Here is a 16,103-nt window from a genome sequence, read left to right as displayed (position 1 = left end):
TTCTCAAACTTTCTTTGCACACTCTGTCCTTCACCCTAAAGTTCTTTCTCCTGAAAAAGGAGGCGAGCTAAGTAGGCTAGGGTTCTCTGGCCTCAGGCTTCTGTTCACTGGGGCTGACTGGGCGACCTGGAGTCCAAGGGCAGGTGTGTATGTGTGTTGGGGGAAGGGGTAGAAGGTCAGGACTCCTCACAAACCACCCTCCCGCCCTCTGCCGCGTTGTCAGGTCCCCGGGAGAGAGCTGCTGCAGGGACTGCAGTGCGGCTGCCCCTGTCCCCGGCAAGCTGCTCACACAGACTCCGAACTCCACCGGGAATATACCTATCACCTGTGCGATGGGCTTCCTCCTCCACATGCACTCGGACCCGGAAGATGCCCATTTCTTTTTCTGTTCGGAATCAAATCTGAGGCATATATTCTGAGAAGTTTAGAGCATTAGACCCATGTCCTCCAAGATGAACCGCAACCCAGACCCTCCTCGGCTTTCCCTGCGTCCTTCTCCCCAGACCTGACCACCGTTCTCCTTTTACGGCGTTGGCTACTGTGCCCGGTTACCGCTGGGTCGCCCTTGAAGTAGCCTCGACCAGCTGCGAGTGACCGCAGCCACTACATCGCAGTCAGCACACAATGAGCCGGAGTCTGCAGTCTGGATCTGATGTGCGCTTGCGCGTTGCCCTGGGAACCGCGGAGCCGAAGTCCCACAAGTCCCTGCAGCGCTTAGGCTAGCAGGAGTCTTCCCAGACGGAGAATCTGAGGAGAAACGAGAGGGTGCGCCTGCGCAGGCAGAGCTCTGCAGGCAGCCCCTCCCCGGGCCAGCGGCGTTGGATATTAAACTACGTTTCCCGGGAGCCTCGGCGGTGGTGCAGCCGTATTCCCTCGTGCAGCTTGATCCCCCCGACCCGCTCACGCGCTAACCAGCCCACGCGGACTCGGTTCCGCCTTCTAAGGGCTCGGCCTTGGTCTCTACCTAGGAAGACCGCCCAGGCATTGCATAGAGCAGGAGAAGTTGTCACGCGGCGCCGGGTGCCGTGACGAACGCGGGCCGGGGAAGGTCCCCGGGGCCAGCCGAAATGGAATGTTGCCTACGAAGGCTCGAGAAGCCGGCGGCCCTGCGCCCTTGGCCGGGGGGAAGCATCCGGTACCCGATGCTGGCCCGCAGTCGGCCCAGGGCGTGGTTCCGACACGACCGGACTTTAGTTTGTGGACCTGGGACTTTGGGCTGAAGGGCGGTAGTCCTTGGCCTCCGCAGCGAGTCAAGGCAGACCCGATGGTGGCCCAGGGAACCGAGGACCCTCAGGGCGGAGCACACGTAGGGCTTGGTAGAGGAGGGACGGGCCCTGGATGCCAAGGAGTCCGTCCCGGAAAGCTGGAGAAGCTGGTTTTTCATTTTGTTGACTGTTCCGCTGGGCCGGCGAGGACGAGGTGCCCTATGGGGACACCGCACTGGAGACAGTTGCCTTTGAAAATGTATTTCTTGGAGCTAAGGTTTTAACTTTCTTGTTGGTAATAAAAGTGACCTTAGGTTTGTCACTTAAGTAATTTTTAATCACCTTTTAGGAAGCATTGACAGTGACCGTGTGTCACTATAACATTCTATTAGGAATTTTATTGAAGATTTCATTCTCTAGTCACTTACGGAGCTCTTATGTGCCAGGCATTACTCTAGGTTCTGGAGAAATAGCAGAGAAAACCCTGCGCTATTGGAGTTTTAGTTCTACTGGGGGAGGCAGGCATCAAACAAATAGAAAATATTTAGCATGTAATCAGGTAATTACAACACAGTAAGGCTGTGCTGGGGGCTATGGGGCGAGGGAGTACCTAGAGATTATTTTACGTAACTTTGGGGGGATGTTCTCTTTGAGGAGGTAACATCTGAACAGAGACTCAATACAGTAAGAGAGGAAACTATGTGCGTGTATGAAAAAATCCGCCAAGGGAAGGGAACAAGGTGCTGCCTGGAAAGAGGAGTCACTCGATGTATTTGAGGTTTAGGAAGGCCAGCATGACTGGCCAGGGCACAGTAAACAAGGGAGAGTGCAAGACAAGGTTGGGGTTATGAGAGGCCTGGGTTAATCTCTCTTGTGTGATGGGAAAACATTAGAAGGGTTTGAACCAGAGTGACATGGCTGATCACATTTGGACAGAATCACTGTCAGTTGCGGGAAGACAGCAAGGGCTGGGGCTGTAGCTCAGTGGCAGAGTGTTTGTCTAGAACAAATGGAGCCCTGGATTTAGTCGCCAACACTGCAAAACAAACACATAAACCACCCCAGATCACGGTGAGGTTGAAGGGGTACAGGGAACTAGATGGGATTTTGCAGCAGTTGGGGAGGGATAGCCTCCCACAATCACATTTTTTTTTTTAACAAGGCATTGGCTTTGAAAAGGTAGTGATTCTAGATTATCAAGGGTTCTAGATGCTATGCTACTGAGTTTAGATATTCTGTTTTCAGATATATGAGGATGACAATAGGATTTATTGAGTACAAACTTTCACAACTCAGAAACCAATTAGGTTTGTGCTATTAACACTTAAGGAAACTGAAGCACTATGTTGAATGCCTTCCTTGAGGTCCCACATCCAATAAGTGGAATCAGGAATCTTGCTCCTGCTGATGGAGCAAAGGTGTTATTACTTGGTGCCCAGGAGGGTTGAGAGATGTCATACAAGAGCCCAAAACTTGTGAAAAAGTAGCAAAACCTCCATTTACTTGGCTCATTTTTCCTGGGGCTGCTATAGTTTATTAGTCAGTAGCTCATGGGTACTCTTCCACAGCCAATCAAATACGAACAGAAAACCTCAAACTGAAGAGAAGCAGTGACAAGACTCATGTTAGGTTTACTATACCCTCTGGCTCTACCTAGGACTCACGCACTAGCTTAATTATTCCCAGTATTCACCTGGGCAGGTCCCACTTCTCTTCAGATTTTTATTAGGTTCCAGTGTCCTCAGAAAAAAGGTTAAAATATGGCTGGGAGAAACTGTTTGCTCTATTAATTATGGATAGGCAAATGACCACTTATACTGGACCAGGACCTATTGTCAAATCTGACTAAATACTCTTCTCAGGAGAGTGGCCATTTCCTACAAGTTCTGAATACATGTTTGCAGAGCCCTGAAACAAGACCCTTGCAGTAAGATGTAGTATCTTCCTTTAACTTCATTTCCTATCACTACTTTTTTTTTTTTTTTTTGGCAGTACTGGGGTTTGAACTCAGGATTTCACATTTTCTAGGTATGTGCTTTACCACTCGAGTCACATCTCCAGCCCTTTTTTCCTCTAGTTATTTTGGAGATAGGGTCTTACTTTTTGCCCAGGTCAGCCTGGACCACAATCCTCCTATTTTATGTCTCCCACCATTGCTGGGATGAGAGGTGTGCACCTCCACACCCAGCAACACTCCTCCCCCTTGGGATGGGAGACTCACAACTTTTTTGCTCCATTTGGCCTAGAACTACAACCTTCCTGATTTCAGTTTTCTGCATAGCTTGAGATTATAGGCACAGATATTGGTTGAGATGGGGTTTCCCTAATTTTTTGCCTAAGCTGGCCTTGAACCAAGATCCTCTTGATCTCAAACTCCCAAGTAGCTAGGATTACAGGTTTGATCCATTGGCACCCAGCTCCTGTCACTTCTTAACTGCTACTCTACACTCACATACATGTGTATATATATATATAAAGTATATATATATATTTTATAATTTCCTAAATGTACTGTATTCTTTTAGCCTACTTGCCTTTATTCCTGCTCTTTCCCTCACCTTCCCATTTCCCATCTGCTTTACAACCAGCTGGCTCACTTCCATAGCACCCCAAGCTAGGAGCTACTTGGCAGCAGGGACTAGTGGTCCTTCATCCTGAGTTCCTGTGCGGTAAGAGTAGAATGTGCCTTACTCATCTTTGTCACTGCTTCAACATGCAGCCCAGGAGAAGCACTCAAGTCTGGACTGTGGGCAGGAACTGAACCATGCCAATATGTACGTATACAAATACCTACGTCAACTATGTCTTAGGCATTGCTCAAATTTTCAGAGTTGCTTCCCCTCCAGATTGGTTGTGATTTTGTTCAGGAGCCAGATGCAACACTTGAACATCCAAGTGTTGTGGGCTATGCATAATTTAGGAGAGCAGAACTGGTAAGATATTCTGCAGCCCCATCTCTGTTATTCAGAGAACTCTGATAAATTCTTTTTAAAAAAATGTCCAGATACCTATTCCACAGAGCACTCATGGAGAAAATGGCCCCATTTGAGTCTTGAGTGATGGCTCAGCTATACAGAAAATGTACCTACTCACAATTCCATGGTTCCAGAGGGCCCTGTTTCCTGTTACCTTAGAAGTCACTTGGCTGCATCCTAATTCCTTATTTACTTCTTATCCCCCTACAGTGAGGCACCCCCCCCAGAGCTCTAGCTTTCCAGCAACTACAAGCAGATTCTCAGTAAATATCTAATGACATATTGTTCAAAGCTATTTGCTGCCCACAGACCCGAATGGATGGACAGTGACCATATGGCAGCCTCTTCCCAGCAGGTGATTAGAAATATGACAGATCCTTCATCAGAAAAGTGACTAGTGAAGCCTGTCTTTAAAAAGGATGATTTGGACCAACTGGATTTCTTGCATGGAATTTTAAGATTAGGACATAGACATGGGGGTCAGAAGGAAACTGAAAGGTCACTAGCTAGGAGAGATATTGCTGATATTTTGGAGTCATGTGCAAATTTAATTGTAAGAGCAAAGAAAGCCAGCCATCAGTGAGGACATGGAAAAAGTGACAGGAGCCCATGTGGTGGTGGTAGTAGCTGCTAGGGGTCAGGGACATGGAGAGTGAGGGAGAGTGAGCATACAGCCTTGGCTACTGATGGTCCCAGATGCCATGAGGTCTGGCTATTACTGCATCTAAAGTCATACCATTAGACAATACAACCCCACCCTCACGGTGATTCTCAAATATTATAGAAACTACAATTCTACCTGGGAATGGACATCAAAGGGAAGTGTGTGGGCTTCACAGGAGGATCTCATAACCAAGGTCTTCTTTCCCAGTCCCTTATGCTCTGAATATTCTTTCTAGGTATTTCCCTAAGTAAACAGCAACCTTCCCCTTATTCAGAGTATGAGGCTTGGAGAAGATGGGCAAAGCACTGACACTGATCTTTTCCTCTCTAATGCACACATCCCCACCTGTCTCAGCATGTAGATCCTGGGGCTCCTTGACCTCACTCAAATATGAACTGATGGAGTTAGAATAGGCAAAGAAGGTGGAATGAAACACTGAAATAACTGCATCTTCAAAAACAGAATTTTAATAATGGGTCTTACACTTAGTTTCCTCCTTTCCCTTCTTGGTCCCCACCTGATCTTGAGAGATAAAGAGGGGAAGAAGAAAGGAGGCAGAGAGAAGAGATGCGTAGAAAACAGATGAAAATAATAAGACAGCAGCAAAATATGAGCTCAAAAGGAAGACAGGACAAGAGGGGGAGGAAGAAGTAAGGCCTAGGATGGATGAAATGACTCAAAATTGGTAAAATATTAACCACAAGGAGTCACACAGCCCAGAGAGATTGGACTGCCTAAGGTCTAAACAATGACCGTTCATAGCTACCTCCTTCCCTGCTGCCAACAGACATCTTCTAGATACTGATTTCTTTATTCCCAACTCTCACATTGGAAAGTTTCCATCCTCCTATTAAAAGGATTCCTGTAGCCTCTGCCTGTGCTACAAATCTGATTTTTCTACTTTGAGCTGTGTATCCAATCCTTCCTGCGGCTCCTGATTCTCCCATGTCTGTTTTCAGTTATAAACCACACCTTACATTATGCAAAAAATGGCAGATGGCTCAATTGGTCAATCAATACCATTCTCCATCACTTTTCTTTGCTTGCCCTCACTAGACAGACTGGAAGGGTAAATACTTCTAAGTCTCCCTTGTTGCTAGGGATGGTTATGTAACAGTTATAGTCAATGAGATGAACAGAACACTATGCTGAAAGGCTTCTGGGAAAACCTTTTCTGATAAAAGGTACCAACGTCTGGTGCTACCCGCCCCCTTTCTTCTTGTTTTGAATGCAGGCATTTTACCTGAAGCTATAGCCATCATGCAAACAGGATGGAAACCCCATTAAACTTAAGTTATTCAATTATTTTGTTTGAACTAATGCCAACCAACTCTAAACTTGTTATTTACTTAAATCCCTACTTGCTTAAGTAATTGTTGAGTGGGCTTTCAATGATCTGAACCCTCTCTCAACCCACTCTCAACCACCATCTCCCTCAGGTTATCTTTCACTTCTGGAGTAGATGGCATTACAAATGTATGCTACCGAACCTGGTAACTTTGCAACATTTAATTTGCTCTTCAACCCATTAAAATTTACAGAGGTTTAAATAATCTGTTTTAAATTGATAACCAAAAGCAAGTGACATATTTTTATCTGCAACATTTGGTAAGACTATTCATATTCCTCCATTAAAATTACCCTTTTACTTCTGCAGTACCACCACTTCCTGATTTTTGTTTCATTTTCTTTTTAGCTGTTCTTTCTCCTCAGCTTCTACTGATTGCTCTTTGCTCCACTTAACCACCAATGACAGCACTCCTAGAGTGCCTTTTATTACTGAGCTTTTATTTATTCTCAGGGATCTTCCCTGGATGTCCCACAAACTCATCAAAATGTCCTCAAATTGAACACGCCATTCCCCCACAAAATTAGCAAACTGTGCTTTTAATTATGGCATCTCAACACATTCAGATAAGAACTACAAAACATCCCAGACTCCCTTTTTTCTCATAGCCATATTTAACTAGTTACTAATTTGTCTAGATTCTGCCTCATTACTGTTTTGAATTCTCTTTTCTTCCCCATTCACACTGCCTTTTTCTTTGTATGGCTCTTGGAAAATAAAGAATGTATATTACTCATTTTGATTTTTTAATCATACCTAGAACATATTTAGGACTTGGTAAATATGTGTGAAATAAACAAAACTACTATCATAATGATAATAGTTATGATCAATAAATTATTCTTGTTCTGAGCATGTTTTGAGTTGCATGTTTTTATTAATATGCCAAATTTCCACATTTATGTTCAACTTCTCTCTCCTCCTTTCCACTGACAAATGACACAAAGATATGTATTTGATTCCAATGTACTTAAAGGCTGTATTTAAATTACATTGTTTTCCAAATAGCTTATTTAACAAACATTTAATGACTAGTAATTGAGAACTCAAAACATTGTACTACATTAAAATCTGTACAATTAATCTATCATCTTGTAGAAACTGGACTATATTTTTGGAGAGGAATTAATGCAAAAAGAAGGGGAAAGACACAGAAGGTAATAGGAGTTGGTAGAAGTAGAGAATGTTGACTCAAAACATCCAAGGACACCAGACTGTGGAGTAGAAGCATCTAGAAAACATATATAAGAGAGTAGAAGACCAAAGATTTCCCAACAGCTAGGTTAATAGAAATTTAGCTAATAGGGATACTGCAGACATTCTAAATCCAAAATCTGCCATTTAATAGATAAGGAAACTATGACCTGGTGACAATTGTTAACTTGTCCAAGTTGCAGTTAAGGACTATATACCAGGTCTTATGGCTCTCCCATTAAGTACTGTCACATTGTCTCTCAATTGTGAACTTTCTGATGTCCAAAGGGGAATCTGAAGTATGACACAAAAGAACTTATCTTCAGCATGACCCTTCATTGTTTATATATTAGCTATCCAAACCTTCTGATATAAACTAAGTTTTATCTTCTGAATCAAGATTTTTCCATTTTCATACAATTTGTCTGCTGTAGTCTGTATTATGTGGTACGGTACATTGAACTTCAACTAAAACATTCCCACAACTGTTACGTTTATTGGGCATCTATATCAACATGAGTTATCTGATTATTACTGAAGAGTTAATCAGGATGAAGGGGCCCTCAGGTATGAGTCCTTTGATGTCTTGTAAGGTTTGTACTCCGACTGAAGGCTTTTCCGCATTCATTACACTGATAAGGTTTCTCTCCTGTGTGAGTCCTCTGGTGCACAGTAAGGGAAGAATTCTTAATGAAGGCTTTTCCACACTGCTCACATTCATAGGGCTTTTCACCAGTATGAATTCTTTGATGCTCAATGAGATATGCACTCTGGCTGAAGGTCTTTCCACATTCAGTGCATTCGTAAGGTTTCTCTCCAGTGTGAATAACCTGATGCACAGTAAGAGATGATCGTCCAGTGAAATGTTTCCCACATAACATGCATTCATAAGGTTTCTCTCCAGTATGAATTCTCCGATGTTGAGTAAGAGAGGAATTCTTACTGAAAGCTTTTCCACACTGATTACATTCAAACGGTTTTACTCCAGAGTGAAGTCTCTGATGTTCTATAAGGTATGTACTTTGGCTAAATGATTTCCCACATCTGTTACATTTGTAGGGTTTTTCTCCAGTGTGATTTCGCTGATGTAGAGTAAGAGTTGAGCTCTTACTAAAGGCTTTTCCACATTCACTGCACTCATAGGGTTTTTCTCCAGTGTGACTTCTCTGATGAACAATAAGATGCATGCTTTGACTGAAAGCTTTTCCACATTCATTACATTCATAGGGTTTTTCTCCTGTATGAGTTCTCTGATGGACAGTAAGATTCATGCTTTGTGTAAAGGCTTTCCCACAGTCATTACATTTGTAGGGTTTTTCTCCAGTATGAATCCTTTCATGTTGAATAAGAGATGAATTCTTACGGAAGGCTTTTCCACATTCTTTGCACTCATAGGGTTTCTCTCCAGTATGAGTTCTTTGATGAACAGTAAGGTTCATGCTCTGACTGAAGGCTTTTCCACACTCATTACATTTGTAGGGTTTCTCTCCAGTATGAATTCTTTGATGTACAGTGAGGGAGGAGCGTTCAATGAAGTGCTTGCCACATACATTGCACTTATAGGGTTTTTCCCCAGTATGAATCCTCTGGTGCTTAAGAAGGGATGAGCTCTGGCTGAAGATTTTCCTGCACTCATTACATTCATAAATTTTCTTTCTTACAAACATTCTTTGAGTTTTCATTAATTCAGATTTTTGTTTTGCATTGTTTCCATGTATATTCCAATTATGGAGCCTTTTCAACATAGGAATGCTTTGTGGTGTATCAAGGATAAAACCTTGACTGGAATATCTTTCAAATTCATCAGCACTACATACCTTCCTCTCAGTGAGGGTTTCTTCCTGGATAATTGCCACTTGGCCTGTATGTCTTTCCTGTTGCCCCGCTAACGAATTTTCAGGTTCACAGCTATCCCCTAAAGTTGAAGTCAAGACACATTCCTTTTCCATTATGATCCCATGGGATAAATCTTCAGGAATGCTGAGCTTTGAAGTTGACGCTTTGGTTTTAAGTCTTATCTCTGAGTCTGAAAAAAATTAAAAATTATATTGGTGTTTGTGCTTGGAGATTGAAAACTATATAAGGCAGGAATACGAGACTGGAACTAGAATAGCTACTGCCTAGTAGCTATTCCAGAGATTTCAAAGATATCGCTTTAATTATTTAGAAAAAACAGAAGGCAAAGAAAGTGAACCAATCCACAGAAAATGAGGGACTAGAAGGAAGGGATGGCAGGTCTGCTGGGAAAGTGGAGAAGCATGAGCTGATTCAGGAAGGATGTGCAGATAATAAGCTTGAAACTAAGGGAAAACATACATAAGAATGGGATTAGGAAAAGCAGATCAGAGAGCCTTACCACATCATATTGGTACTTCTACCAGCAGTCTCTTTCCTCTTGTCATGCTGCTTAGGATTCCACACCAAATTAACCTTTATAAAATGTCATAGTGTGACAGAGTGAAAAGATTGTTGGCCTAAAGTCATGCAAATGGGTTCAAACTGGATTTTAATGCCACCTTCATTATTTGGGTTTGGGTTTTTACAGACACAAAATAAGATAAAAGTAATCTGATAAAGAGTAAATAAGATCTGGCTTGAGATGAGTATGTCAACAGATTTAACACTGAATAACCCTGTGACAAACAATTCTGAAAAGAATTTAATGGTATTTTACATACTAATAAAAGCTGGAGGTTTTTTCCTAGAAAAAAAGAATGAATAAAATAATGTATATAAACTACTGTTAGGAAACATATCTGTCTGCAAAAGAAAGTTCCAGGATATACTTGAAACTTAAAACTCTTCAGGGAGCATGATACAATGTACAGGCATTTTTCACTTTAAACTTTAAGCAGACTATTATCAACTCACAGATGTGATAGAGTCCAAAAGGTCCTAATCTTTCCTAATTATCCTTTCTATGAAAATCAGAACTGCTAGTAGGGGTAGACAAGGGAGGATCTGTTGAAGCACTGGAGAAGGGGCTGAAGAGAAGAAAGGAACTTAGATTCACCTCGGCTTTATTTTCTCAGATTCCATTTCTTACCTCAGACAAAACGGCCTGGAGGTAAAAAGGAGAGAGGACAGAAAAATGCAATCAGGTATCAGGTTTAAAACTGCTGATCAAAATCAACAACAGAGTTTAATGCTAAACCAATGAACTAAAGGCTGTGCACAAAGACTTACTGTGAAGCAAGGGGTATGCACTAACCAGGTTTTTCCCTTCTAATCTGACCTACTTACAGAAAAAAGGGAACATCAAGCAGGCTCCACCTCCAAAAAACATCCCCCTACCAAGTTACCCCAGAGAGAAGATCTATCCAATAGAGCATAAAAATATCAGCAGGCAACATGAATTGGTGGCTGTCTTTTGTCTGGATATGTCTATGGGCATATCCAGCTATCCAAGCTCTTTGGGAATATTTAAATTGCTACCCATAATACAAAATAAAGAATAAAGAAGAATCTATTAGCACAGTTAGATGACAACAATGTCTAGAAAGAAAAGCCACCACTAAATGATAAATTATAGATAGAAAATGTTAAGTTTGGAAAGTATATGCAGGTTGAGGAAGTAAGTTTTTAAAACAATAACATGAGAAGAAAAGCATAAAAACCCAAAGGGAGAAAAAAACTGAGAAAATTAAATGGATTCAGTCATAGTCACCAAAAGACATAAATAAAGCTTACAAAAAATAGAAGCTACCTACTGGGAGAAGATTTTTGCAACACAGAACCCACAAAAAACTAGAAGCCCAACTGATAAAAGTGTCTACGAAATATTAACCCCCTAGAAAAATGGGTAAAAGGCTCAAATAAGCACTTCAGAAAAGGAACCACCAATGATTTATAAACATAAGCAAAGATGTCCAATGTCAACAGTAGCTAGGGGAAGGCAGATCAAAGTAGCAAGGGAATAGCATTAGCACATTCATCTGCATAACAATATAAAAATTCAGGCTGCGGATTTTGGAAAGATGTTCGATAAAGGGAATTTTCACACTACTTGTGTAAATGTAATTTGGCTTAATTATTAGAATAATAGTACAACCCAGAACAGATGCATAGACTATGATTCAGCAAATCAACAAGGTAAATTTACATTAGTAAAACTGTACACCAGGATTCATTATTTTTATTTATTTTAAAAATTATTCATTTATTCACATGTGCATACATTGTTTGGGTCATTTCTTCCCCCCTGCCTCCCTCCCCCTTCCCCCCCTCACTTCCAGGCAGAACCTTTTCTGCCCTTATCTCTAATTTTGTTGAAGAGAAGACATAAGCATAATAAGGAAGACAAAGCATTTTTGCTAGTTGAGTTAAGGAGAGCTATACAGAAATATTCCTAGCATTGCTTTCGTGTACACATGTGTTACAACCCATGTTGATTTATCTCTAACTGATCTTTACACTGGTTCCTGATCCCCTTCTCATGTTAACCTCTGTCGCTTTAAAGTTTCTGTATAGGATTCATTATTTTTAAAGTAGCATTGTGGACAATGGCAAAAACTGGAAACAACACATATGTCCACCAATGAAAAAAATGGAAAACTAAACTGTCAAATATTTATACACTGGGATAACTGACAAAATAAGCATAATGTACTAAAGTTACACATGTCAATATGAATGAGTAATACTTTAGGCAAAGACACAAAACATTTATATAATATTTCATGTAGATAAAGTTTCAAAACAGACTAAAAGTAAATATACGGTCTAGGTATCCATGGGCTATCTTTACATGGTGGTATTGGCAGCACAACAATCTGAATGTACTCAAATGTCTCTAAATTGTATGCAGACAATGGATAATTTGGTAAATTTTGTATTATATGAATTCAAATTATACGATTCAAATTAAATTTGAAACATGATTATGTGTGGGAACACTCTCCCACACATTAGAGTTAAAAAAAAAAACACCTACATAATTCTGTTTTGACTATTTGGGAAAAGTCTATGTTTGGAAACTAATCAGTAAAAAAAATCCCCAGGGATCAAAGGAGAAATCACAACGGAAATAATGCATAATGTAGCCAAAGCAATGCTTAGAGGAAAATCTATAGCTTTAAATGTTGTTTTTTACCAAATATAAAGATGACCTATGGGTCAACATCTATAACCTAAGTTTCCACCTTAAGAAGTTAGATAAAGAAGGTGAGTGTGTTGCTCACACCAGTTATTTCAGCTATTTGGAAGGTGGAGGTTAGGAAGATAACAGCTTGAAGCCAGCTGGGGCAAAAAGTTAGTGGGATCACATGCCAGTGGTCCCAGCTACTAAGAGGCACAGAGAGAAGGATCACAGTCTGAGGCCAGCCCTGGCCAAAAACCATTAGATCTATCTGAAAAATAACTAAGCAAAACGGGCTGAAAGCATGGCTCAAGTGGCAGAGTACCTGCCTAGTGAGTATGAGGCCCTGAGTTCAAACCTCAGTACTGTTAAAAAAAAAAAAAGAAGTTAGACAATAAAGATCAAAATAAAATCAAAGTGGAGGATCCTGTTCAGATTAAGGTGGAGCAAGCACATTCCTCCCTCTCTCCTCCCAACTGAAAAGCTGAATGGAACATAATGTAGTTTTACCTGAGAGCTCTGAAAAGTAAATAGTAGTAGGAGGTGAGTTGGGGAAGGAGACCAAAATCCAAAGTACCACTGAACCACTGATGAGTTACCTTTGTTGTTTTTCTTTTCCTACATACTGAACTCAGCCAACAACCTGAAAATAGAAACCAAGGCAAGAGAAGAAGACAGGATAACTTGTCCAGGAAAAACTCTCTATACTTGGCTCAAGGAGCAGAAGGCTCGGGAATGTTCAGAGGGTATGGGAAACTGAATTTTTTTTTTCTCTTTTCTTCAGTTTTTTCTAACACAGAACCTAAGCAATCCTCTGGCAGCTTCAGTAGAATAGGAAACTGGGGTGATGGTACACTTTTGTAGTGCCAGCTACTCTGGAGGCAGAGGCAGAAGGATCACTTCAACATCAGGCTGAACAACTTAGGGAAACCCTACCACCAAAAACAAAAAAAAGAAAAAAAAAACGTAACTGTAGGAGTCCCAAATCTTTGGGACCTGCCTCCCCAGTGAAGAATTTGTGGTCCCAGAGGGTGATGAGAAGCACCATTTCATCTTTCTTTGTCTTTCTGCTAACTGGCTCTGCATGTGGGTAGTCACGGAAAGCTACAGTAGAGTGGGGCAACTAAATAAAACTCCTGCATGAGCCCAGAGGCTGGAAAAGGAAGCAACAGGAAACCTGAAAGTACTGAGGAGACAGAGAGGAGCTTCTCCTAAAAGTTATTTATGAACTCCTGGCTGACCTATGAGCTGTGCAAGCATGAAACTGACCCCAAACAGCACACATGAACTTTGGAAACAGGAGGGACTACTGCCTAAGTTCCATAAGGTCAGATGTGTGGGGACAATCTTACAACAAAACTGACACTGAAACCACAACTCACAGAATATTGTTTGGATTTTGTACTCTGAACGCGTCTAGATCTGTTGCCTACTAAACAATTCCGTAGCACTTAAAGACTCAGAGTCCTGTAACACTATAGTATTACAGTTATAGTCCTATAATATCCAAGATTGTCCATAATACCGTTTGAAATCAATGACAAAACCAGTTACTAAGAAAATTTAATTTTCTTTGAAATCAACAGACTTCAAATGAGACTGATGCAATTATCAGACAAAGATTTTAAAGTAGTTGCCTTACTTGTTCCAATAAGAATGGATACATTTGAAATAAATGGAAATAAAATCTCAACAATGAGAAGATACAAAAAGAACCAAATGGATATTTCAGAACTTAAAATGTATATCTCAAGTATGTAAATATTTATTTATAAAATAAATAACTTAACTTGCTAATTTAGGTGCATGGTGTGGTCTGGATATTAATTGCCCCCCTCTTGCCGCCCCCCCCCCCCCCCCCCCGCAAATGCTCATGTGTTTAGAGGCTTGGCTGTCATCTGGCAGGCCTTTGGGAAGGGAGCAGATCATACAGTCTATGACCTAAGCAATGGATTAACCCACTGATGGATTCATAATTGGACTACTGAGAGATGGTGGAAACGATGGAAGATGGGGCCTGATTAGAGGAAATGTATCACTGAGGGCATACCTTTGAAGGGTATATCTTGTTCCTGGCCTTTTCCTCTGTCTCTGCATCCCGGCTGCCATGTGGTGAGCAGCTTTGCTCTCCTATGCCTTCTTGCTGCCATGATGTTCTGCCTCAGCACAGACTCATAGCAATGGAGAAAGACAACCATGAACTGAAACCTCTGAAACCGTTGAGTCGAAATAAGTATCTTCTCCTTTTGTATTCTCAGATATTTTGTCACAGTGACAAAAAGTCACATAGCAAATTGGTACCAAGAAGTAAGACTGTTGATGTGATGATGGTGTAGTTCAGAAGTCTTTGGAACTGGTTTATGGGAAGAGTTTGAAATCAGAGAAGCAGGCTAGAGAAGCCTTAGGATGCTGTAAACAGAGTTGATTGGGTGGTTCTCACAGGAGTGCAGATCAGAATGTGGATAGGAATGTGGTCAGTGAAAGCTGTGCTCATGAAGTTTCATATGGAAATGAGGATTTTACCAGGAATTGGACTAGAGGCCATTCATGTTACATTCTGGGAAAGAATGTGCCTATATTTTGCCCATGCCTTGAAGAGTTTGTGGAAGGCTAAAATTAAACAGAGAATTAATCTGATGGAGAAAATTTCAAGGCAATACAACATCTAGGCAATGGTATGGGTATTACTGGATGCTTTTATCCAGATGTAAGGAGAGGGAGCAAAAAATAGGACAGAGGGTCTGAAAATCTTGCAGTTTGGTTGAGAAAGAAAGCTGTGTGAAGTTGCGGCCAGGAAAGGGTGTCTGCTGAAGAGATTAGTGCCACAAAAAGAAACTACATACTTTACATTGGGACAACAGGAAAGATGCCATAAGAACATCTCAGGAATTTGCCAGGCCCCAGCCATCACAGGCTCAAGGATGTAAAGGAATAAATCACCTGAAAGATGGCAGTAAGTGAGAATGCCAAGGCACCCTGCTCCAATAGGGCCACTAGAAAAGTGTTTCCCCTCATCTAGCCATCTAGAAGCCTCTGTAGCATGGTCCAAGGAGGTCCACATATTGCTCAAATTGGCGGAAGACCTTGGCATTGTCCACATGAAGCTGGCTCTGCAGTCGTGCAGAATACAAGTTTTGTGGCATCACAGAAGCTTCTACTAAGATTTCAAAGGAAGGTGACAAGCAATGTGGGGCAGGATTAGAACTCCTATAGGAAGCCTCTAAGAGGGCAGTATGTGGAGCTGTGAGTGAAGCTGAAGTTGCAATGAAGACTGCAGGATGTTAGAGATGCTAGAAACACGGAATGTTTGTGGAGGGAAGTATAAGAAGCTAGCAAAGCCAGTCCAGCAGCAAAGTCATGTAAGCTGCTGTTGTAGGGATGGGGATGCCTGAGCCCTTTTAAGTTCACATCATGCCACCCTGTGGCCTGGATGCCTGACATGGGGCTACAAGATTTAATGTTTGTCATTTGGATTTTGTGGGAATATTTACCCTGTGCCTGTCCCATCACTCTATGTTGGAAATAAGTAACTTGTTTTTCTATTTTTCCAGGGGCTAACAGCTAAAAGTTTGCCTTGAGTCTCAAAGGAGACTTTGACCTTGAACTTTTGAGGAAAGCTAGAACTGTTGAGATTTTTGAG

The 16,103-nt window shown here is 41.5% G+C and overlaps 2 protein-coding genes across 2 annotated transcripts in view; both read right to left on the bottom strand.

Annotated features, from left to right (window-relative positions):
- Znf454 (zinc finger protein 454) overlaps window positions 1-670 on the bottom strand; it is a 28,564-nt gene extending 27,894 nt beyond the window's left edge. The window contains exon 1 of the mRNA XM_020166812.2: window positions 319-670. Within this exon, the coding sequence (XP_020022401.2) occupies window positions 319-377 (59 nt within the window). The 5' untranslated portion in view covers window positions 378-670. The remainder of the gene's footprint in view (window positions 1-318) is intronic.
- Window positions 671-7,049: 6,379 nt separating this feature from the next.
- Window positions 7,050-16,103, bottom strand: part of LOC109688443 (uncharacterized) — a 61,630-nt gene continuing 52,576 nt past the window's right edge. The window contains 2 exon segments of the mRNA XM_020166808.2: window positions 7,050-8,010; window positions 8,013-9,038. Of these exon segments, the coding sequence (XP_020022397.2) occupies window positions 7,933-8,010; window positions 8,013-9,038 (1,104 nt within the window). The 3' untranslated portion in view covers window positions 7,050-7,932.

This window comes from Castor canadensis, chromosome 16 (genome assembly GCF_047511655.1).
Source record: "Castor canadensis chromosome 16, mCasCan1.hap1v2, whole genome shotgun sequence".
Lineage (NCBI taxonomy): Eukaryota > Metazoa > Chordata > Mammalia > Rodentia > Castoridae > Castor > Castor canadensis.
The sequence above is the reverse complement of the archived record's forward strand: the minus strand, read 5'-3'. Positions and strand labels throughout refer to the sequence as shown.